Source organism: Chelonoidis abingdonii, chromosome 5, assembly GCF_003597395.2.
Source record: "Chelonoidis abingdonii isolate Lonesome George chromosome 5, CheloAbing_2.0, whole genome shotgun sequence".
NCBI classification, from domain to species: domain Eukaryota; kingdom Metazoa; phylum Chordata; order Testudines; family Testudinidae; genus Chelonoidis; species Chelonoidis abingdonii.
Window position 1 is genome coordinate 132,443,535 of NC_133773.1, and position 24,155 is coordinate 132,467,689.

The following is a 24,155-nucleotide window of genomic DNA, read 5'->3' on the forward strand; positions in this document are numbered from 1 at the left end:
GCAACCGGAGAGGGTTCGTGTGACGGAAATCGACGTTATTGGCCGCCGGCGGCAGCCCAGAGTGCTGCAGTGACTGCCTCTGGACAGCAATCTGGAAACTCGGATCGCAGCGGGCAGGTAAAACAGGAAAGCCCCGCACGTCTATTTGAATTTTACACATTTCTGCTTTGCCTCATCCGTGAGGCTCTGATCAGCACAGCTGGCGGATGTCAGTCCTCCATCCAAAAGAGCTCCAGCATGACCGTACGGGGTAGATACTAGTGTCGATCGCGTTACTGGGGAACAAATGATCTATCAGAAGCTCCATTACGACACGCAAATCGCCAAAGCATTGAAAACAATCTCACGGTACATATGCTGGTGACAAGCGTAACGGAAGCCAGAGACTCAAATGGGACGCTTCATGCAAGGAGGCGTGATGGGTCTGGGTTCTCCAGCTATCCCAGCAGTCCACAGCAGTTTCGCGAAAGTTATGCATTCATGCAGAGCTCCAATGCTACGGGTTCAAACACAGGTGCTGGCGTGGTTCAGGAATAGCTCCTCATTTCCTTTCCCCGCCCCCACAAGTGAAAAAAGGGAGAAATATCCGTACTACTTTCTATGTCACCCTATGGACGGAAATCTGCTGGAGACGGGACGCTACAGGGACTCGAAGAGCAGTATCGGCTCCTCTCCATCTCTCGCTCTCTGGTGGTAGAATGGTGCTCAGGACTGCCTACCTCCATGAGTAAACCGCCTAAAGGCTAACATTGAGGCCAACAGTGGCTACCGTAGAGTAAATAGGAAGAACGGCTAACTAACAAGCTAATCCATGACACTGGGGGAAAATTTTGCAATCACATTGGGGATTGACTTGCTTGGCCCAAATGATAATTCCCTTATGGTGTCTAAAAATAGAGCCCATTGCCTGGACTGTCATAGGCCCGTCTGGGCAGGCTGCCTTCCGAGTGCCTCCCCCCTGACTCATTGTTCGACTAACATAGTCTCTGTTTCGTTCTTGTATCTTCCTTAATACTTCATGACACACAACGGGGAGGGCACTGGACACGGACCCAGGAAGGTTGAGGGAGGAGGAAAGAAACGGTGCGCTTCTCTGGCATGGGGCACCCGTGAAAATCTGACGACGGGCACCATGGGCGCTTGAGTAGACGGATCTCTGTTACACTTGCGCTATTATCTAGGCAGGACAGTGGCATCCACGACCGCCTGTCCGCGAACCGAACTCGGATGCGGAGTGCCGGTGAAACAGGGAAATCCCGAGAAGCTTACAGTGACAGTTCCTGCGTTCACGCGTCCAGCTCTCCATCAGGCACTGTGCTCTCAACACGGAAGTGGGAACTATGGGATAGCTGAGGAACAGCTACCCACAGTGCACCGCTCCTGAAATCGATGGTAGCCTTGGACCATGGACATAAGCAATCGATTTTTTGATCGCACTGTGGACGCGCAAAACCGATTTTATAACATCGATTTTGTAACATCGGTTTAAACTACTTCGAAATAATCGTGAAGTGTAGACGTACCCTGAGATTCCACAATCTCCCTAGGCAATTTATTCCAGTGCTTAACCACCCTGACAGGAAGTTTTTCCCAATGTCCAACCGAAACTGCCCTTGCTGCAATTTAAGCCCATTGCTTCCTGTTCTATTCCTTATCATAAACTTTTTTGAAAACAGTTATGTCCCCTCTCAGTCTTCTCTTCTCCAGACTAAACAAACCCAGTTATTTCAATCTTCCCTTATAAGTTATGTTTTCTAGACCTTTAATCATTTTTGTTGCTCATCTCTGGACTCTCTCCAATTTGTCCACATCTTTCCTGAAATGTGGTGCCCAGAACCGGACATAATACTCCAGTTGAGGCACAATCAGCACAGAGTAGGGCAGAAGAATTACTTCTTGTGTTTCGCTTACAACACTCCTGCTAATACATCCCAGAATGATGTTCTCTTTTTTTTTTGAAACAGTGTAACACTGTTGACTCATATTTAGCTTGTGATCCACTCTGGCTCCCAGATCCCTTTCTACAGTACTCCTTCCGAGGCGGTCATTTCCCATTTTGTATGTGCGCAACTGATTGTTCCTTCCTAAATGGAGTACTTTGAGACATCTCAGGTCTCCTCCCAGCTTCTCATGTAATGCCAAAGCCAACTGCTTCTCTGTTCTACTTCTCTTGTGTTTTCAAGACATCAGATACCCAGAGGAGGGGGGGGGGGAGATGTCTTTAAATATTTGCCACCCTTTTAATGCAGGCAGAGGAGCTGCTGGCAGAAAAGCTGTGACTTTCTAAAGGGGTGGGGGAGTAATTTGGTTTCTTATTCCTTCAATGCATGAAAAAACTACAGTCGGTTCTAGCACTAGCTGTTACCCTCCTCCCTATACCCTAGGCTTGGATTTAACTGAGATTTGGGTGCCAGGGGAAATGAGTTGAGGATGGTTTCTAAGAGAGTCCAGAGGTCCATGCTCTGTAAAGTGAGAGGCTGAGACCAGGCACTATAAGGAGAAGCACTCTGCTAGTCGACCTCAATCCCAACCTGGGACAACCCTGAAGGTCCAGCTAAATGTGAAAAGACCATGAGGTGCATTATACTGGATCAACCTATTCGTTCATCCATTCCATTACCCTGCCTCTGGCAGTGGCCAGTATCCGAGGCCTAGCCAACAAACCTAATATCCAGTGGGACCCACTCCATTATCTTTTTATTATTAATTGTTTATATTGCTATAGCACCTTCCAACCAAAGCTCATGCCACACTTTGTGAACACTTTAATTTAGCCTCTCAATCCTTCTGTGAGGTAGCCCATGATCCCATTTGTACCGATGAGGAAACTGGTACAAGAGGTTTTGTTTAGACACTACACTGATGAGTTCATTAGATTAGAAAGATGATTTGCCCAATGTCAGAGGACGGCTGTGGCACAGCTGGCATTAGGACCCAAGTCACCCAGGTCCCAGGGCTGTGCCACAAGCCCATGCTCAATGATCTCTTCATCTCTGAAGAGCACTACGGACCTAATGGAAGATAAATATGAGACAGAAATATCAGAACTGAGGCTTCCAGCCAGAAGGGCAGAACTTGGAGAGGCTCCCACTGGAGCAGCTGCAGAAGGTGATCCTGGGTATAAATCCTGTGGTCTTCATGGATCCTGCACTGTGCATGGAGCTGCCAGAGGCATAGACACCATGTCTGGAATAGGAGCCATCCAGGGAATAGATAGAGCATCAGAGGAGTAGATCCCACAGTAGCTTTGGAGAGGGCTGCTACTAGGGCAGCAAAGCTACCCTGACAACAGAGAAATCATTGCTGCATAGTTTTGGGATGCACCTTGGGTAGGGAGGGGAGGGCAGGGCTCTGTGCTAGGGGCCCACTTCACCGTTTTGTCTGTGAGCAGCCACCGTCTCTCTTTCCCTTCATAGTAGCATCAGAGAGAGGCCAACACCCTAGCCTGAGGAGCTACCATCCAGAGGCAAGGAGACTTCAAAAAGGCTAGGTCTCTTCTCTCCCTCGCCACCCACAGCAGGGCCAGGGCTGGGACCAGCAGACAGCAATTCAGGGAGTTAACATGTAGCATAACTGTTGAGATGTCATTGAGATTTTCAAAATTCCTCCCCTGTTAATGATCTCAGGTATTATTACAGCCATAGATAAGGACACTTCACAGCAACAAGTATTATTTTTAACCCAACAATATCCCCTTTCATACTCTCTCTTTGAGCCAAGTTAAGAGTGTAACCATTCTGTCTTACCCATTGGCAGAGATTTCCCACCTTTGATTTCTTAGGACCTATATCCAGGCAGACACCAGCTGCCTCCATTTCCCCAAAGATCTGGAAGGCTTCCTCACGTCTACCATCTCTGATTTCTTTTAAGTATTATTCCTTTGACTTGTTTGCCTTGTGGCTGTATTTCCTCTGAACATGAGTGATGCTAAAACCTTTTCTGGCAAAGCACAATGTGTGCTCTTGTATCCTTTATATGTCTGTCTTTCCTTGTTACAAATTAAAGCATACTTGCTAATATAAGGCCTGATTCAAAGCCCATCGAAGTAATGAAATCAGTGAAGAGAGCTATAATATCAGTGAGCTTTGGATTAGGTCCATATTGAATATGTATGAATCTGGCTCTGAATTCTCCCAAAATTTGGGGGTGTTTGGATCTAGAGTTTTGGTCCTGGCCCATCTCCCCAGCTGTCTTCCCCTCAGATATGATAATAAACATTTCCCTTAAGTAAATGCAAAGTGAAATGGAGTTTTGTACATCTCCAAAACCTCACATCCGAACACCTCAAAACTTTGGAATAATTCAGAGATAGCTCCTAATTTTGCAGCTCTGATTTGTTCTTGTATGTGTGGAACTTAAACTCCCACAGGGAGATTCCACCCTTGTAGAAACCGCTGAATATCCAAGCCCAGACCCACCCTGCAAGACTGAATGTTGACCTCAGTGTTTCCATTCCAAAGAGAGATGTCCTTCTGGAAATCCAAGCAACCTTGCAGGTTGCAGCACCTTTTCCAATATGGAAGTACCTCAAGAGCTTGTTCCTTCTTTTTGAGCCGTCTGTTCTTGACCATGTGATCCAATAAATCATGCTCTTCATCATCTGAGAACACTAAGTCTTTTGTTTCACAGTTTGCCTCACGAGGCTTTTCACACGCATCATCCATGTCTACCTCAACCACTTACAACAGCATTTTAAAAATCTACATGGTGAAAACAAAGGATAAGGAAAGTCAGTGGTGACTTGGCTTCTGCTGTTCATTTCACTAATCCCACCCCAAAGCCAGGCATCTTCCAGAGAGTAATAGAAATGGGGTTGATATATCACTCTAGTAACAGTGGTTGTGGTGTCAGAAACCAAAGTGGCCCCAGCTTATGGTGTGTTTATTAGTTGTGCTGGACTTTCGAAATAGAATTTAGACTAATTTAACAGCCCATCTGATGTTATGTAGATTCCATAAGCAGTTGGGTTTAATCATATTTGGATCAATGAAACTGCTAACACTCTAGGAAAGACTTTCTGGCAGCACATTGATCTGAACAAACACACCAGGGGCAAAGTTTCACCTCAGCCAAAAAAAACAAAACAAAAAAACCCAAACTTGTAACTGAACCTGAGGAATTATTTAGATGTCCTCTTGCATTGTCCACTTTGGTTGTGCTCACACTACAGAACCGAGCCATTCCTGGGTGAATTAGTATGGCTGCGCTATCAGTAATGGTTCAATATGCACATCCTAGCCATGCTGCCTTGTGTTGTGAACTGCTACAGTTTTGTCTCATGTTTAGTGCTCTAACTCCGTTCAGTTGCACTGCCCTCAGGCCATCTATTCCACAGTTCCTGATACTGCTTCCAGAAAGGAGTGGATGCTGGGAGATTTCCAAAGCCACTCTGATTACAATCAGACTTCACTGATGTAACTGAATTTGGCCTGCTGTGTGCACACTGCAAATGTTTGTTTAATAGTTTATGTCTATGCAGCATTTTGAACTTTTTAAGTGCTATATAAGTGCTATTCTATGGAGGCAGTTCAAGTCATTACCGGTACTGGCAGATTGTGGTCCAAGGTTGCTATGGTATATCCAGACAGTTAAATGTAATAATATTTTTAATGGTAGTACAAAGTATGAATCAATGAAATGGTTCAACTAAACCTAGCTCCAACTAAACCTCCTACCCCTCTCTACTGACAATTTGCTATGATGCTTTTATAGTGATATGGATGGCTTATATCTTTTCCATTCTGAATTGTCTTGGGCATGGAAGCTTTTGCTGCTTGTACAAATATTAATGACAATCACTGGCTCAAGGTCCAGTTAAACCTAAGATTTTTTTATAATCACCTAAAACAGCATAAAAATAGCAATTTCTACCACTCACACTGGTGATAAGTGCACAAATGTGATCATAAGAGGATCCTTAAATTCCTGTTAAGTATACTCAGCATTTTAAGTCTTCAAAGTACTCAACTAATCATTTGTCATGACACCCCGTGAGTTACATAAGTATTACCACTAGGGCTGACTGACACTTTTTTCCCCCTTGGAAAAATGCATTTTTCACGCCCCAAAACTATTTCTTGAATTTGGGACTATTTCAAAATGTTTTGTTTTGACTTTTCAATGCAAAACAGCATTTCCATTTCAAATTTAGCCGATTTTAAAAAAAAAGTGAAACACCCCAAATGGCTGAAGTTAAACAAAAATTTGAACACTCCCCCCCACCCCTCATTTGGAGTCAACCACGCATATTATGGTCAATCTGAAACAAAATAAAACAAAATTGTTTCAGTCAATTAGAAACAAAAAAGTTTTCAGGTTCTGCAATTTGACCAAAAAATTTATCCAGTTTGAATCAAATCCCAAACCAAAAAAAATCCATAATTCACTCAGCTCTAACACTATCCTTATTACACAGATGGTAAGGCTAAGGGCTTGTCTACACTGGCACTTTACCACACTGCAACTTTCTCACTCAGGAGTGTGAAAACACACCTCCCCTGAGAGCTACAAGTTTCAGCGCTGTAAAGTACCAATGTAGACTATTCCCCTTGTGGAGGTGTTTTTTGTTTTTTATAGCTCAGATCCTATAGCCCTGTCCATTGCCTGTGGAAATAAACTAATAGCACCCGAGAGTCATGATCTTAGACCACTAGACCAGGTTGCCTCTCTACAAACAGAGCCATAGCATCCTTAAACCATTAACTCCTGCTGCCTGTATCAATTTATCTGTCATCTCAATAGCTAGGTCGGAATATGGCTCTAGTGTTTTTTAGTAAGCGTAGTAAACATCTATTTTCCCAGCAATGTCAAGCTGCGTTGAAAAATGTTAAAACAGAGAGGCCAGGGACAATGCTGATTTCAGGTTTTACAGATGATTACAGTTCTAAAAAAGTGTGGGAAAATCTTAAGTAGATCACACTATAAATAAGTCTGGGTACATTTCATTTTCATTGCACAGCATTTTTTTCTGACACCTGGAAAATATTTTCAGGAAGAGCTCAATTTTACTTCATTTTGTTAATAGAGCATGCAAGATGCCACACTGGTATTAATCACTTAGCCACCATAATTACTCAAAATCACAATTTATAGGCGGGCTCTATTTACAGCTGTGTTTTAAGTTCACTACAAGAAGCAGAATCTCTAAAGGGAAGCACTTTAAGTGGATGCCCTTACTAGAATAAAAAACACATTGCTGTACAGTAATGGTTCAAACTCTCTCCGTCACCCCAACTGTAGCAATATTAAATATCTAGGATTCCACAGTGTCAACCAATCAGCTATTTCCTATATGGTGACATCGTTCTCAAAATCACCAATGAAGAACTTGAAGTGTAGTCTTCTGGATGGAGACTGGTTCAATGGAATAATGGCTGCCCTATCTCTAAAGTACTGCCTTCCTTTAAAAGAAATGTAAGGACTGTAGGGAGACTAGACAGAAATAACATTTTGCCCACCTATATATAACATCTCCCATCTGAAACTCCTGTGCACACTTAACCCACACACTTCCTGGGTGTGGTGTTCTGTCCCATCTAGTGGCACTAAGACCACTTAAAGAGAGATTAATGAGTTTGCGCTACAGCCTTAGCTGACAGTCATACAACTTTTAGCTCATGCAGCAGAGGCTCATGCTTTTAGCTCCAGAGGTCCCAGGTTCGATCCAGATGATCGGGGTCTGTTAGTGTTACACAAACATTAATAAAGCCTCTCAGAGGGGGATATTCTCACTTTATAGCTGGGGAAACTGAAGCATAGGGAGGGGAGGGACGGACTTGCCCCACATCCCATAGTGAATCTGTGATAGAACTAGGGATAGAATCCATGTCTCTTGTCACCCCATTGTCTGTTTGAGCCATAAGACCATCCTTTCTCCTACACTGCTTGGGAAACCAACGCTGCATTAGGAGGAACCCACATTTTACTGAACTTGTTTGTAGCCTTGCCGTAGGGAAGCCTCTGAAAACAGGCAACTCCTGTAGCTGTGGGGTCATCATAGAAGGTTGGCTATGTTTTGGGAAACTAATGTTCAGTTTTTATTATATAACATCCTAGCACATAAGGACAATATCCTGCAGGCCTTACTTGAGCAAAATTCTCATTAACTTCAAAGAAATGATAAGATTTGGTCCTTGAGCCCTATCTATACTGAGGAACCATTCTAATTAACTGATTTTAAAACTGGTCTAAGAACCATAGCATACAGCTAGTATGAGGCAGTTTAAAGCAGTCTGATTGTTTCCTGTTTAGTAAAAATGAATCAGGCTGCCGTAAACTACTTATAACTGAGTCTACACTACGGCGCTAATCATTTTTAGAATCAGTTTAACTAACCCAGTTTTAGAACCAGTTAAAATATTTCCCCCTTTGTAAGCAAGCCCAGTTTCTACCCACTCCCAAAGAAATTATAATCTTTTGTCCTGTAGCACAGCTGCATTATTTTTAGAGAAATGCAACAATGGTTAAACCAGTAAAATAATGCAACTCAAGCTGCATGCTGCCAAACATGGACAATGATATTCCCTTGGCCAGGGAATGTGTTTTAAAGGAAGTGGTGTGTTGCTGAGGAATTTGCTGGACTATCCAGCAGAATCTGCAAACAGGCTACACAGCCACATGCAGCTAAAACCAAAAATGCACAGAAACATCTTGGGTGGCACGTAATGGAGGCTGTGGGAGGCTAAGGCTCCCCAAACCTCACACTAAGGGAGGCAGTGGCAGATTTGAGGCCCACAGGAAAATCTCCCCTTGCCACGCCCCCCAGACCTGGAGGAGCTCTTGCTCCCCACCACAGCCAGTCTCGGGGCCTCAGTGGGTGGAGGGGGGCAGAAGCAAGTGGGGGAGGGGAGGGAAGGTGGAGTAGGGGCAGAATGGGGACAGGACCACTGGGGAAGGGGAGGAATGGGGTGGGGTCATGGGCGGGGTCGCAGGTGGAAGGGGCCAAAGGGGGGAGGAGTTGTGGTGGGAGGCCAGCAGGGGAGGTCTCTGGGAGGGCTGGGAGTTGGGCATAGAGATCTGTGGTGGAGGTCTCTGGGTGAGAGGGCGCTGGGCATAAAGGTGGGTTACTGGGCAGGGGGGCAGATGTGGTACGGGCCAGCCCTCAAAGGGAAGGGACATGCTGGCAGCAAAGGGCTGGGCCAGCCAGTGTGCATCTGGCAGCTGCAGGTTTGTAAACTGTGCCCTCCTGCTGGGCTGCGTGGAGTGGGGCTGCTCCCGCTGCGCCTCATTGCCCCCAGCCTGTCCTTCACTCTGGAGACTGACCATCCCGCCTCCCTGCACCTTGCCCTCTGGGAGCCCACAAATATGTTTGGCACCGGGCCCACAAAGAGTTAATGTGGCCCTGGTCTAACCTCCTACTCTGTAGGTTTTGGACCCATGAAGTACCTTCCATGGAATCCGGAGTGGAGGGATAGGAGGTGTCCTGGAGGTGACTGATTCCACACCCTCTGCAATGCAGCAGGGAGGAGACCTGTGTGCAGAGGGTCCCCTCTAAACACACATGGGGAGAGCAGCATTCTACAGTTGTGCTCCAACACAGCACAGCCTACACTAGTGCCAAAGAAGGGCTGTTACTGAAGAAGGGCTGCCAACAATAAAAAGTGTCAATTAGTGTCAGCTGTGGAGGTGGTTTCTGTGGCCATGACAGAGAAGGAGTAGAGAAATGGATAACAGCGACGGAGGTAAATTCTCTAAACCAACTTCTGTTGTAGAAGAAATTAAGAATAAGCAGGGAACTTGGTACTTCATGCAAAGGACACTAGCTTGAATAATTGCTGAGCAGTAAGCAACTGGGAAAAGATACTGAGGCAAAGAACATATTGACAAGTGCAAGAGAGCTTGATTTGTTTCTGGAGGAGTGGATTGAGGGGTATAGAAATACATCGGGACTGACATGCTCTTTGAAAGGGAGGGCACGTGGGGCTGGGTGACCTTTTTGTGCTTCCTAAAATGTTTTATTATGATCAGCAGCTTCGGTGCAGGATTTTAGGTCATCACCACCCATTCCCCTACCAGCTGCTCTAGCACAGAGCATTTTTGTAGACACTGGAGGAACAGCCTCTAGTCTCCTTCAGTGTGGCCACTATAAGTGTTTCACAGACCGGTCAGTAGGTGGCTGTATCTGAGCAACAGTGGTCAGTCAAATCCCTCCCCCTCCCTCAGCAATTCCAGCACATCTGCTCTGAGACATGCTTAGGACCATACCTTAGCCTGAACAACGTGTGTGGATGGGGTCTCGGCCTGTCACATTTACTCCTGCGCTTCTCCAAGCAGACGTGCATGCATTGCTCTAGGAAGCAGCATCGCATGGCACTCGAGAGAGACTGGAGCATTCCATCTGCACCCAGGTGAATTCTGTGGCTCAGCTCCCAGAGCTGAAGCTGCTGTCATGATTACAATAACTATAAGCCCGTCATATACAGGGGTGTCTTCCCTCAAGCTGCGATGATCATCAGGCCAGGGCAAGTCTGTATCTGGCTGCTTTTTCAGGTGAGAGCTTTAATTCGCTCAGAGGGAAACAAAATTCAGCAGCACATTGAGGCTTGATGCTTCAGACATTTAAAATTAGACCAGGCAAAGCACTAAGACCTGGGTCCTCAAGGGTATTAAGGAACCTAACTCCTACTGAAATCAGTGGAAACTTGGCACCTAAATATCTTTTAAGGATTTGGGCCTAAAACCCCGACTGTAAAAAGCACTTATGTACGTGCTTCAGTATTTTGCTGAGTCCGGGCCTAAGCTAGCAGAGAATAATTGTGTACTTACTGACAAGGAGATGGAGAACATGACCTAACAGGTTGTGGTCATCTCCAGTGTCTATGATTTGATGTAGGCTGGTAAATCGTCTTTGAGAAAGGACTAAACCCATTATGCAGCAGCAAAGGAGCTTTCATAGCAGAGCACTTGCTCAGCGATTGCTTTGTTATGGACAGGACTTTGGATTTTCACAAGTGTAGAGGAGAACAGAGTAATCTCAATGGATTTAAACTGGTATAGCAGAGATCAGAACCTGGTCCCATATGTGCTCGGTGGATGAGCAAAGGACTCATTTTGCCCAATGACATGATCTCCTTACTGATTAAATTCCCATAGGAGAATAGGGTAGTCCAGAGTCACATATTGTATCAGTCACGTTAGAGATCATATTACTATAATGCAAGACAAGGTCGCATAAAAAGCAAAATTGCATCTTCTTTGCTGTGGGTCACTCATCCTACTTCTTCCATACTGGTTAATGAGTCAGCTAAAGCAGCATAACATACTATGGAGCTCAATCCCTTTATGTGAATTAGATTCAAAAGATATTCATTTCCAGAAGGTGACTGGACAAATCATGTCTCACAGCAACTGTTTCATTGCCAAACCAAGAAGCCAAGTACAGTCACCCCCACACACTGTACAGCAATCATAAAAACAAAGGGAAGTAGAAAGGTCATCTTTTCAAAACATAAGTCAGGCCCAATATTAATCAGGCAAACAAGTCTAGTCACATCATCAAGAGAGTCATCAGTTAATGAAAACACACATCCCACAAATGATTAAAGTGTTAAGTGCAGGGAAGAAGCTAGTCTATTCTAAATAGCTCAGATGAAAAGTCATGCAAATCTGTAACACTTACATCAGAGTCCCACAATAGTCACATAGAGAAAAGAAAAGAAGAAACTTTTAGGAAAACCATTTGTGGAAAAATGGAACATTGTTTCAGAGATCAGAAATCTTCTTCACAGTGTCTTCATCACTGTTTGTAATACCAGTGGTTAGACTGCAGTTTATTAAACTGAAATGCATGTTTTAATGCTCTATTGTTAAAATGCTTGGGCAGCAGACGTACATGTTGACTTTCTATATACATAACCTCCCGCTCCCTGAATTAAGCAGGGTAAGTATTAAAATATTTTAAAAGCCTAGAGAAACTCATGAGTTGTAATTGCGAAGTAAAGTACTCATGTCTGTGTTCCTATATAGCATCCCTGTCAAACTGAGCCCAAATGTTAGGTTTTGGAACAAGAGGTTTTAAAAACAAACAAAAGGGAAAAAAACAACCCTAAAATTAGTACAAATTTTCTGCGGTTTTAAATTCCACTGGAAATAGTTTCTGAAACCAAATCAATATTGCCCTGCTTTCTGCAGGTGCCAGAGAACCTATACGTGAAACTTACTAGGAACAAAAGAAACTGACAAAGCTATTTAATTGTCCTAATACAAAAATGCAAACAGCATACATGTGAAAAGTCAATTGGATTTTTTAAATTCTTTCCATTTCAGTAATCTCAGAGGTAATTTGTAACATGCTAAAAATAAGGATTTGGGCATATATGTAACATACTAGCACAGGATTGGTTAAAAATGCACAATTTGGTGAATGTGCCTTTAAGATCATGATCACTTGTACCCTGACAACCCTGCCACTGGTTGTATATGGCATGTCTCCCTGCCTTGTGGGGACTAAATTCAGCCACACACAGGAAAACATCCAACATTATTTTACTGGGAGAGCGCCAGGAGCTGGCTTTACACTGCAACATGTTGTGCATGACTAACTGAGTCTGCCAACCAAAGCTGTAATCCCGTGTTACAATTGCGTTGTTGCTTTAAAGAAACATTCTTGTACTGGTCATCCATTGGGAGCACAACCCTCCAGCCCTGGCTCAGGCAAATAGTCCCATTGGTCACTAACATCTTTAAACATTTTACGCTGTTCCCAGTTCTGGATCAGTATTTTACGGATAAGGGTCCCTCAGCAAAAGCACAACATTTGCTATCACAGTGCTCCTCACACTTCTGCTTATTAAACCTCTTTCAGATGTAGTTATTGGCTACCAGAATTGAAATTGCTCCTCTTTCATCAGATACTTTTGCACTTATAAAGATTGAATAAGCTCAGCTCAACCAATTTAAAAAAAACACAAACGCTTTTAGTTTTAAAAGTGCAAATTCCAAGAAAACTGGTTTAATATCCCATCAGGGTTTGTGCATTTTCCAGACACAGCCAGCATCCTACAAACAAGCATGCATCACTGGGGATATTAATTTAACCTTTTCTGAAGATCCCAGAATGGAACCAAGTTATGATTTCATGGTGTTCAGTGTTCCCTGATGTTATAGCCTGATCTTTCAATAGGGCCTTAATATAGTAGAAGTAAATCAAAGACTTGTTTAAAAGCCACTGGTAGGAACTCTGCCAGAAAAGGCAGACCACTGAGTCAGTAACAAAGGCTGACACAGGAACTGTCAAGAAGACACATTTTCATATCTATTGTGGAATCCATTTACAGTGGACTTGGAGTTAGTGAAACTGTTCATAGAAAAGGAGGATGAATGTCCTGAATTATATCAGTATCCTGCAATGTGCAGATTGTGAGGCCAATTATAGTGAACAAATGCATAATTCAGCTGTTCTGTGAAACAAACAGCTTCAGTATAAGATGGTTCCACTGTGGTCTGATACTGACAGATCTACCTGCTATCTGGAGTGATTCCAGTGCGTGCTTAGCCCGCCCTTTATTCTCTCTCTGAGGGAATCAAGGGGTTGCAGATTAAAAAAAAAAATGGTAAAATACATTCCATGACACTTGTAACCAATTGCATGCCAACTTCTGTTCCACTGAAACCAATGGCAAAAATCTCATCTGCAGCAAAGGAAACAGGACTTTGCCATAAGTGTTCTGGCTTATGATATTTTTTCCTGTTTTTTTTATTATAATATCCGTTTCCTGAGTAATGTTGTGTGATGTGAATGACACTCATGGAGCAAGAGCAGCAGATTATTTTTATTGGAAAACAGCATTGCAGGAACAATGGTTTTACATTTGGGGCAGGGGCTGTTTTTGTTCTGCGTTTCTGCAGTGCCTAGCACTATGGAGTCCTGGTCCATACCTCGGCCCCTGAGACACTACATTTATATGACAAAATAAATGAATGATACAGGAGCAGGTTTCCATGAGAAAAATAATGGATTCTTACATGCACTTGCACTGATGTTATTGCTCTCATGGCTACAGCTGCACCATGGCTACAAATATCAGGGGGTAGCCATGTTACTCTGTATCCAAAAAACAACAAGGAGTATGGTGGCATATTAAAGACTAACAGAATTGTTTGGGCATAAGCTTTTGTGGATAAAAAAGCCACTTCTTCAGATGCATGGAGTGAAAGTTACAGATGCAGGCATTATATAATGATTATTATATAAAGCTACAAAGTGGCTTCTAATTTTCCTAGTGTAGACAAGCCCTGTGTGTCTCCCTCTTTAAACTATAAACTCTTTGGGGCTAAGACTATATTTATTCTTGCATCTTGTACAGCACTGAACACAATGTGTGTGCTAAATGAGGATAAATAACTTCCATTGTTGTATGCAGTGTTATCGTAGCCCTGTCGGTCGAAGGACATTAGAGAGACAAGGTGGGTGAGCTAATATCTTCCATTGGACCAACTTCTGTCAGTGAGAAAGAGATGCTTTTGAGCTTACACAGAGCTCTTCAGGTCTGGAGCAGGTACTCAGAGTGTCACAGATAAATCCACCAGCACTTGCATAACCACCGAAAAGTAGCCATTTCTATTGATGTACTCTGTGGCAAGGTGGTCTGGTGCCAAATAGGGATCTGCATGCTGTCTATCGCTCCACTTCAGTTCGGGAACCCCACGGCTGCAAATCCATTCATTATACCCTGCACATTGCCTAGAGTCACAGTCCTGCATAGCAGGAGATGGTTAATGGCCCTGCACATTTGAATGACAACAGCCCCCACAGTGCATTTTCCAACTCCAAAATGATTTCCCACTGGTAGCAATCCAGTGTTGCAAGTTTCCACAGTGCAATCGCCACTCGATTCTCCACTGTCAGTGCAGCTCTCATTCTGGTGTCCCTGTGCTGGAGATCCAGGAATGTGGCCTTGCGCATCCGTAAGTTCTGCAGCTACTGCTTGTCATCCCAAGCCTGCATTCCAATGTGAACCCAACAGTCAGTGCTCATTTCTAGGCCCAGAAGTGTTGCACTGCCATTTCCAGCTGCTCTGTGACTACCACCACCAACCTTGAATTGGTTCTTGCCACATCCGACAGCAATCTGACCTCTAGGAAATCATCATGTTCCCCTCGGCGCTTCTTGTGGTTCTGCAAATACTGGTGGATTGTGCACCTGTGCTTGCAATGTTCACGATCACTGTGCAAAGCTGTGCAGACTCCATGCTTCTGTCAGAGATGGCGGACAGTGACAGGTCCCACGCAGGTTCATGGTATTTTCAAAATAGGTGCAAAAATTATGGAATAAAGATGGCATTACAGGATAGGAGCTTGACCCTGCAGTCCCACTTAACCCAGTGCAACTCATTCCTGCCCCACCCTTTGCCATAACTTCACAAAAAGTCTGGGAGCTGGATGGTGGCAAGTTGCACTCTAGGATACCTAACCACATTGTGCATTGACAGAAACACCCCTACTGAGTACACACAGCACTGATGCAAGAAGCAAAGTTTGCATGCACACAAGGATTAAAGTAACTGCAGCAGCTTTATGCCAACGTCACTTGTGTCGGCAAAAGTTTGTAGTGTAGACATGCCCTGAGAGGTGTTAGCTAGGTTGGCATTCTTCCACTGACCTACCAGTGTCTAAACCAGAAGTTAGGTCAGCTTAACAATGTCACACAGGTGTGACATTTTTCATAGCCCTGAGGCATGTAGCGAGGTCAACCCCAGTTTTAGGTATAGACCAGGCCTACTTTAGAGAAATCTGTACTGGTGTAAATGCATCTATGTAGTGATATCTGTGCAAACCCCTAGCAACAGTGCAACATGAGGCTGGGACTGGTGTTATGTACCCTGGTAATTTCCTCTCGCGTAGTCACAGCAGAGCGAGCCCTATCTTACATTAGCACAATCTATCTATGCTGGGGATTTGCACTGGTGTAGCAACCGTGGCACAAAACACCCCAATATCCACAGGGCTGAAGTCAAAGCACTCCACGGCCTCTGTAATGCGGGTCAGTAAGTTGAAAGGAAGAGCTCACCGCAATGCATGGTTAGCAATGAAACACACACAGCGCAGCCCCGAGTCTCATTTTTCACAGTTACAAACTCATTCATCGTTGCCCCAGCCTTATTCATTTGTCCTCTTTGTTAGGAAACCCAGGGAGCAAGAATAAGTATCGCAAGACATCGCAGGCGAACGCAGCCGTGCTCACAAGGGATGCGTGGAATCCAGCACTCACCTCTGAGGATTTGGCACACCGAACAACATGAGCAAACTGAAAGAGGAGCTGAGCATTAAGACTCAACCGTGCTGCATCAACAACAACACTTACAAAGCACTTGACTTTTCTTCCCAAGCTCTGTGGAATGACTCAGGCCTGGTCTACACTTGCGGCGGTGGGGGGAAGCAGAAATCGACCTAATATACGCAACTTCAGCTACAAGAATAGCATAGCTGAAGTCAATGTATCTTAGGTCGACTTACTTCGTGTCCTCACGTTGCGGGGTCAACTGCCGCCACTCCTCTGTCAACTCGCTTCCACCTCTCACCACGGTGGAGTACAGGAGTCGATGGCAGAGCGATCGAGGATCAATTTATCGTGTCTACACTAGATGCGATAAATTGATTCCCAATAGATAAATCACTACCCGCTGATCCGGGTCTTGTGAGGTAGACAAGTGTTACCATCTCCATTTACCAATGCGGGGACAGACAAAGATGTTAAATGCTCTACTGAAGGCCACTGCAGCTAAGGAGTGGTAGAGCGGAGGTTATGTACAGAAGCTCTGGGCTCCCAGCCCTGTGCTCAGACCATTAGACAACACTGCCCTCTGACAAGCCTTTAACAGTCTCTAAGACTGAATAAGCCACGCCCCACATAGCATATGGAGATTATATGAGAATAATCGCACAGTTCCATAATGTAGGGTTTGCATCCTTACAGATCTATTTAATTCAATAGATTTACAGAGGAGTTATGTTGGAAGCATTAGTTTAGTCTTTCACCCAGCTTCTGAGCATTACATCAGAATGGTCATTACCATCACTGCAAATCAGACATGGACAGTGTCAAAATCTCTATCTCAGAAGGACACAACAGGCTGTACTTCAGTGGTGTTACACTTGGGATGAAGATGGTCCAGGGAGTTTTATAGAGCCCTTCAGTCCCAAGGCACTGGTAACTCACAAGTTGTGAGCTTTGCCTGCAGGCACGTGGCACCTGTCTTTTAAAACTTCTGAGAAATTGCTCCCAGTCTGGTCCTTATAAAGTATGCCCCCAACTGATCCCTATACATGGAGAAGATACACATTGGCACTATGAGGAAATGGCTTTGGGAAAGCAAGGTTTGATCCATCTGATCACTGAGGGCGCGATTCTTGTTTCGGACCAGCACAAATCAAGAGTCACTCCACTCAAGTCAATGTCAGTGTAAAACCAGTGTAAAAGAGGTGCCAGAGACTCCATGAAGTCTGCTAGGGACTTGCTATTGATTTTACACAGAAGGCAGTCAGGTACTATGGTGAAGGGGAGCAGGATGAAACTATGAGATAGACAGATTAGATCAGAACCAAGCCCTAAACTCAGTTCCTAAGGCTCTGCTTAACTGTGCTTAACTTCACCATGCTGCTGTCTAAAAAAGAAATAGCAGGAAGAGTGAAGAACAGCAGTTCTGATCTCACTTACAGATAATCTTTTCAAGGGGATTTATTTTCCCAAATATGTATCTTAGTTCATGTAACAGACATATTTCCCTCAACCCCCACCCCATCATAGGTTCACTCCCAGAGTCGTTGTGGTTAGTAGATGCACCGAAGTTTAGGAACACTCAAATGACTAATTTGTCATGCACCACCTAGAGAGTCTGCTCTGCAAATCCTTAGTTTGAGAAGTTACAAGAAAACCCCAATCTGGCCACTTCGCAGAGCAGTGGTGGCCTCGGGGAGTCGGCTGCATCTTCCCAGTTCAGGGCCACCTGGCCCCAGCACAAAGTTAGAACAGAAAGAATCCTGCTCTAACTTACTTTGCTGGTGCTAGGTCTCTTCTGCCAAAGAGGTCGGGTCATAAGCTCTGCCGTGCTCCCAGCCCAACCCTGACGTGCCTCTTTATTGGGGCAAGAGGCAGACAAAGGATACACCCTGGAATAAATGTACTCACATAAGCAGATACATGTCATGACTTCAATGGGCCCTCCACACTGGAACACAGTTACTCCCCAGCCTACGGGCTAGACTGTCACATGACTGTCTGCAGGCAATGTCACATGTAGCTGTGCTGTGCCAGGAGAGCAGATAACAGGCTGTGGCTCTCAGCCCCACCACCCATTTTCGTGGAGCAGCTTACGTCCCCCTGTGCATCCAGCTGCCTACTTTGGCCAACGAGAGGGGAAGGGGGATGGAGTCAGACCTCCTCTCAAGCCCCACCCTTCTCTATGATGGGAAGTATCAGGGAAAACACTCCTGCTTGGGTGAATTATCCCTCCCCACAGCCAGTCACCATCAGAACAGGGCCAACCAGGTGAGCGAGGGAGGCTCTAATCTCCCTTATTGCCCCAAGTGGCTGGGAGAGTCTAGCCCTAAGGCTGTGTCTAAGTGGGTATTCACCCACGAAAGCTCATGCTCCAATACATCTGTTAGTCTATAAGGTGCCACAGGACTCTTTGCTGTCTATACTACAAGTGCTACAATGACACAGCTGCAGCTACACTGCTACAGGGCTGTAGTGTAGACACTTACCACAGTGAAGGAAGGGGGGTTTCCATCACTGCAGGAAATTTACCCCATTTAGAGGCAGTAGCAAGATCTATGGAAGAAATCTTCCATCAGCCTAGTCCTGGAGTTGCCAGCTTCATGACCAGGGCTCCACTCCTAGACCTGCACCTGGGGTCCTGGCTGCCACCAGCCCCACACCTGGTGTTCTGCTCCTGGTCCCACACCCAGGTCCCAGCTGTAGGACCCACCCCCAGCTGTGGTCCCATCCTCAGCCCCCTGTGACAAAGTTCCTCCTCTACCTTGGTGAGTCCTGCACTTATTGGCAGATTTGCTCACCTCACAGATTCACCATGTGGGTCAGGAAACAGCCCAGAGACCTTCCCCTCCGGTAGAAGCCACAGTCCAGGTCAATTCCTCCTCTGTCTGGTCAAGAGTTGGGAGGTTTGACGGGAACCTGGGCCCGCTTTCTACTTCAGGTTCCAGCCCAGGGCCCTGTGGACTACAGCTGTGCAACAGCTACAACTCCCTGGGCTACTTCCCCATTGCCTCCTCCCAACACCTTCTTTATCCTCACCACAGGACCTTTCTCTTGGTGCCTGATAATGCTTGTCTTCCTCACTCCTCCAGCAATATGTCTTCTCACTCTCAGCTCCTCACATACACACCACAAACTGAAGTGAGGTCCTTTTTAAACTCAGGTGCCTTGATTATCTACCCTGTCCTAAATGATTCTAGCAGTTTCTTAATTGGCTCCAGGTATCTTAATTATCCTACCTGTCTTAATTGGTTCTAGCAGGTTCCTGATTACTCTATTGCAGCCCCTGCTCTGGTCATTCAGGGAACAGAAAACTAGTCATCCAGTGACCAGTATGTTTGCCCTTTACCAGACTCCTGTACCCCATTGGTCTGGGTCTGTCACACCCCTTACCCCTGTCCGTGTCCCCTCTCACCGACAAGCCACAGCCAGTCCTGGCCTGAGCTCTGGGGAGAGGGGGCACGGACACGGGTCAGAGGGGGTGCGAGGTAAAAATTTTGGGGACCACTGGCTTTCAGCACCGCCACTGTAAAAAGTGTTCCAGTGCCACTGGCCCCAAGCAATGCAGATAGGTCAACCTAAGTTTTAGGTGTAGACCAAACCTAAGTGTATGTCTACACTGCAACGTAAGCCCAGGGTTCAAACTCAGGCTTGAGCCAATCTCCTTTCCACCCACACAAAAATCGTGCTAACCCGGGGCTCAGACCCAGTCCAGGACCTATCAGGGGTGGAGGGTCCCAACCTGAGTCAAGCTGGGACCCAGAGTTTAAGCCCTATTTTCTTCGCAGTGTAGATGCAGCCTCGCTAGACTCATGCTTTGGGAGTCTGCCAAAAGTATCCCACGGTGCCATGGACCAACTTTCTTTGTCCTCTGGACCGTCAAATTTGATAAATAGTCAAGTTTTCCCACACTGCACCACAAAGGGCTAGAGTGGCCATGTTTTGTGAGGGCACTAGGAAGTCTGGGATATGAGTGGTTGGACTTGAGCTCGCATAACGCATCACAGACGCTGGAGCCCCAGGCTAGGACCCAGGTTTCAACAATTCCTAACCTGGGGTTACAAATGAGGTAACAAACCCAGGGTCTGTTAACTCAGATTCTACTAACCCTGGGCTTAGATTGCAGTGTAGACATTCTCCCCTCCCACACGGTCCCAGAGTACAAGCTCCAGCCCAAGCCCAAATGTCTACATGGCAATTTTACAGCCCATAGCCTGAGCCTGAGTCAGCTGACACAGGCCAGCCGTGGGTGTTTGAGTGCAGTCTAGACACACCCTAGGCATCTATGGGATTGGGCCCTCAGTGCCTTAGTGATGCATGGAGCCATTTGTATTAGTGTTAAACTGCAGAAAATTGTTTAGCAGCCACCTCTTCACTGAAGCAACACAGAGCTGGTAAATCAATTGCCTGTTGACCCACGAGTAATACAGGCAAAAGGCAGATGGTGCTAGGCGGGGGAAACAAGGCAAAGGTTTTAGAAAGACTAACCATGATGGGGTGTGTTCCCCACACTTGTAGAAGGGGATAACATAGGCCAGGTGGGCCAATTAACCTATGAGGCCACAAGCTGGGCAATATTTACAGAGCCCTAATTAAGGGAAGCAGAAAGCTCACCTGTGGAGCATCAGGAGGAGTGTCTATAAAACCAGGGAGCTGGTGACAGAAAGCGGGCTCTAGGAATGCTCTCTGGGATATGGGAGGGAAAGGGGGTTGAACCAAAAAGGAAGGGGTTGTCTAGCAGAGCTAGGAGATTGGGGTTTAGCTATGGTAGTGAATATGAGCCTGCGATAGGCAAGGTAAGTAGTACTGGGGGGTGGGTGGCAGGTTGGTTTGAGGTAGTACAGACCTCGGCTGCAGGAGACAGGGCCCCTGGACTGGAACCCAGTGTAGGGGGTAGGCCTGGGTTTCCCTACCAGACACTGAATGAGTGAGTGGTACAACTGGGGCAGTGTTCTTGAAAACTGTCTGGGACCATTCATCCCAGTCACTGAGGGAATCACTCAGCCAGGGCAGTGGACTTCAGGACTGCCTAGGACCACAGGTGCTGACTTTCAGTTTTTCCTGGTGGTGCTCCACCCCTGCTCTGAGACCCTGCCCCAAGGCCCCACCCTTGCTCTGAATCTTCCTGTCCATCCTGAGGCTCTGCTCCTACCCTGCCTCTTCCTGTCCCCTCCCCAAAGTGTGCCATGCCCTTGCTCTGCCTCTTCCCACACAAGCTCCTCTGCATCCCCCAGTGCCTCCTGCCTGCCACTGAACAGGTGATTGGTGGTGGGCAGGAAGTGCTGGGGAGAGGGGAGAAGCTGATTGGTGGGACCCACTGACCAGCTGATTGTCAGGTAGCTGGTGGGTGCTCACTATTTTTTTCCATGGGTGCTTCAGCCTTGAAGCACCCATGGAGTTGATGCCTATGCCTGGGATGCTGTGGAAGATGTTGATAGTACCTGGAAAGGGGAGGACTACAGTGACCTGGCCAGAGGGCCAAGCCACGAAGCGCAAACATTTGAGTCTCGAGAGAGAGCAGTGGAGTGCAACTGCAGGAAGGGCTGATGGCCAGGCAGAGCCAATTGCTGGATGCAGCCAGAAGGAAGCGCTACAGTGGTGCGACACTAACACATGGCTTTCTCAAGAGAGATTTTTCCTCCCACGTGCAAAATAGGAATTTGGATGGGCCATGGATTCTGAGACCTTGTGACAAGATGGAATATTATTACCAGTAACACAGAAAGCTGTTCAGGAACAACAATACTCTCCTCCAGAAACTCTCTCCAACAACTGGAACTGATCCCAAAGAGAAACTTCTGGGGGGAGTTAATTGCATATTTTATTAATTTCAGTTACTGAAGTAAAAAGCACATAAGAACCTAGCTAAGGTATTTACCATAGTATCTGAGCACCTTGCAATCTTTAACATTTGTCTTCATAACACCTCTGGGAAGTGCTACTATCCCCATTTGACAGATGCACTGAGGCACAGAGACACTAAGGCCCAGATCCTCAAAAGGTATTTAGGCATCTCACTCCGATTAGGAGTAAGGCACCTAAATCCCTTTCAGGCTCTGGGACTATGTGACTTATCCAAGGTCACCCAGGAAGTCTGTGGTGGAGGAAGAACTTGAACCCAGGTCTCTTAAGTCCTAGGGCTTGGCTACATTTGCGAGTTACCACGCAATAAAGGATCCCCAGGCACCCTAGCTCACTCCCCGTCCACACTGGCAAGGCACACAGAGCGCTATGACTCCATGGCTTCAGCGCTCCTGGTACTCCACCTCGGCGAGTAGAATAATGTTTGCTGTGCCCCCGCTGGGGCGCCATGGCGCCAGCGTAGACAAGGTCTTGCATTACTGCACTCTGATCAGCCCCATAATCCCCTGTGTCAAGTGGCCACTCTTGTCACTGTTTTAATCACTGTAGGAATGCAAATATGCTGTTTGAAAGTTCCTTTTCTGACAGCCGGGAATGCTGTGTGAGAGAGAGAGGCAGAGGGGAGGGGGAGGTCTGCTGCTGTCTGATCTTACAAGACACTATGCTGACGTGCTCTCAGCCCCCCAGAAAACCCACTCTCTTCTCCTACATACACACAACATACTCCCTGTCACACTCCACCCACCCCACTCCCCATTTAAAAAGCATGTTGTAGTCACTTGCATGCTGGGATAGCTGCCCATAATGCACCACTCCCAATGCCACTGCAAGTGCCACAAATGGGCCACGCCAGTGCACTGACAGCTGTCAGTGTGGACAAACTTCAGAACTTCCCCTACTGCGCTCTCCAAAGGCGGGTTTAACTCTCAGCGCTCTACATCTGCAAGTGTAGCCATGCCTCTAGGCTTGTGCCCAAACAACTAGATTTCCTCTTTTAAAAAACGCAGGACCCAGTAGTGCACGCCAGGCTGGAACAACTCTCTTCACAAAGCAGGAGTTCCACTTGCAATATCGAGCCCCGGTTGTTACAATATGTTTGCATGGGCCAGGATTTCTGTAAATCCTCTTGAAGCTGTAGGAGATTTGTGGCTGTCCCCTGTAATCTTGCTACTGCTGTCATAAACAGATAGTTAAGGGTTAATGTCTCTTTTACCTGTAAGGGGTTAACAAACAGTGAACCTGGAACACCTGACCAGAGGACCAATCATGAGACAAGATACTTTAAAATCTCGGTGGAGGGAAGCCTTTGTTTGTGGTTTCTGGGTTTTGAGAGTGACCACACGTACCTACAGGCTCTCTAATCTTCTGTTCAAATTTAGTAAGTACAAAAGCAGAAAGGCGGTTTAGTCTTTTTGATTGTTTTCTTTATTTGCAAATGTGTATTTGGTTGGAAGGTTTTTAATGTGTATTTTGCTGGAAAGATTTTCAACTTGTATGTATGCTGGAGGGAGAATTCTCTCTAGTGTCTATAAGCTGAAAGACCCTGTAATATTCCATCTTGATTTACAGAGATAATTTTTATTTTTATTTCTTTATTAAAGCTCGTTTCTTTTAAGACCTGAGTGATTTTTTCCCCTTGTTAAGGCTAAAGGAACTGAGTCTGTACTCGCACCAGGGAATTGGTGGGAGAAGGGAGACGAGGGAGGGGGAAAGGTGAATTTCCTCTTTATTTTAGATCACGAGGCTTGAATCTGTGTTGCCTCTGGGTGAGGGAAAGAGGAGGGGGAGGTAACATCCTCTCTGTTTTTAGATTCAAGGAGTTTGAATCACAGTGATCTCCTAGGGTACCCAGGGAGGGAGGATCTAGGAGAAGAAAGGAGGGAGGAATAGTTTATTTCTCTCATTGTGAGACTCAAGGGGTTGGGTCTTGAGATCCCCAGGGAAGGTTTTGGGGACCAGAGTATACCCAGGCACTCCAAGTCCTGGTTGGTGGCAGAACTACGGACCTAAGCTGGTAATTAAGCTTAGGGGGATTCATTGCCGTACCCCATCTTTTGGGCTCTAAGGTTCAGAGTGGGGT

General features: G+C 45.9%; 1 protein-coding gene across 5 annotated transcripts in view; it reads right to left on the bottom strand.

Moving 5' to 3' along the window:
- The window catches only part of REEP1 (receptor accessory protein 1), a 129,114-nt gene that overhangs the window by 22,767 nt on the left and 82,192 nt on the right, over nt 1-24,155 (bottom strand). For 2 of the 5 annotated variants that reach the window (XM_075066656.1, XM_032771554.2), the window contains 2 exons: nt 16,208-16,243; nt 4,527-4,678 (listed from right to left, as the gene is read on the bottom strand). The exons of 2 other annotated variants lie outside the window; for them this stretch is intronic. In XM_075066656.1, the coding sequence (XP_074922757.1) occupies nt 4,527-4,678; nt 16,208-16,243 (188 nt within the window). Of the gene's footprint in view, nt 1-4,526; nt 4,701-16,207; nt 16,244-24,155 lie in introns of all 5 variants that reach the window. One more of the 5 variants, XR_012655997.1, reaches the window with a different exon arrangement.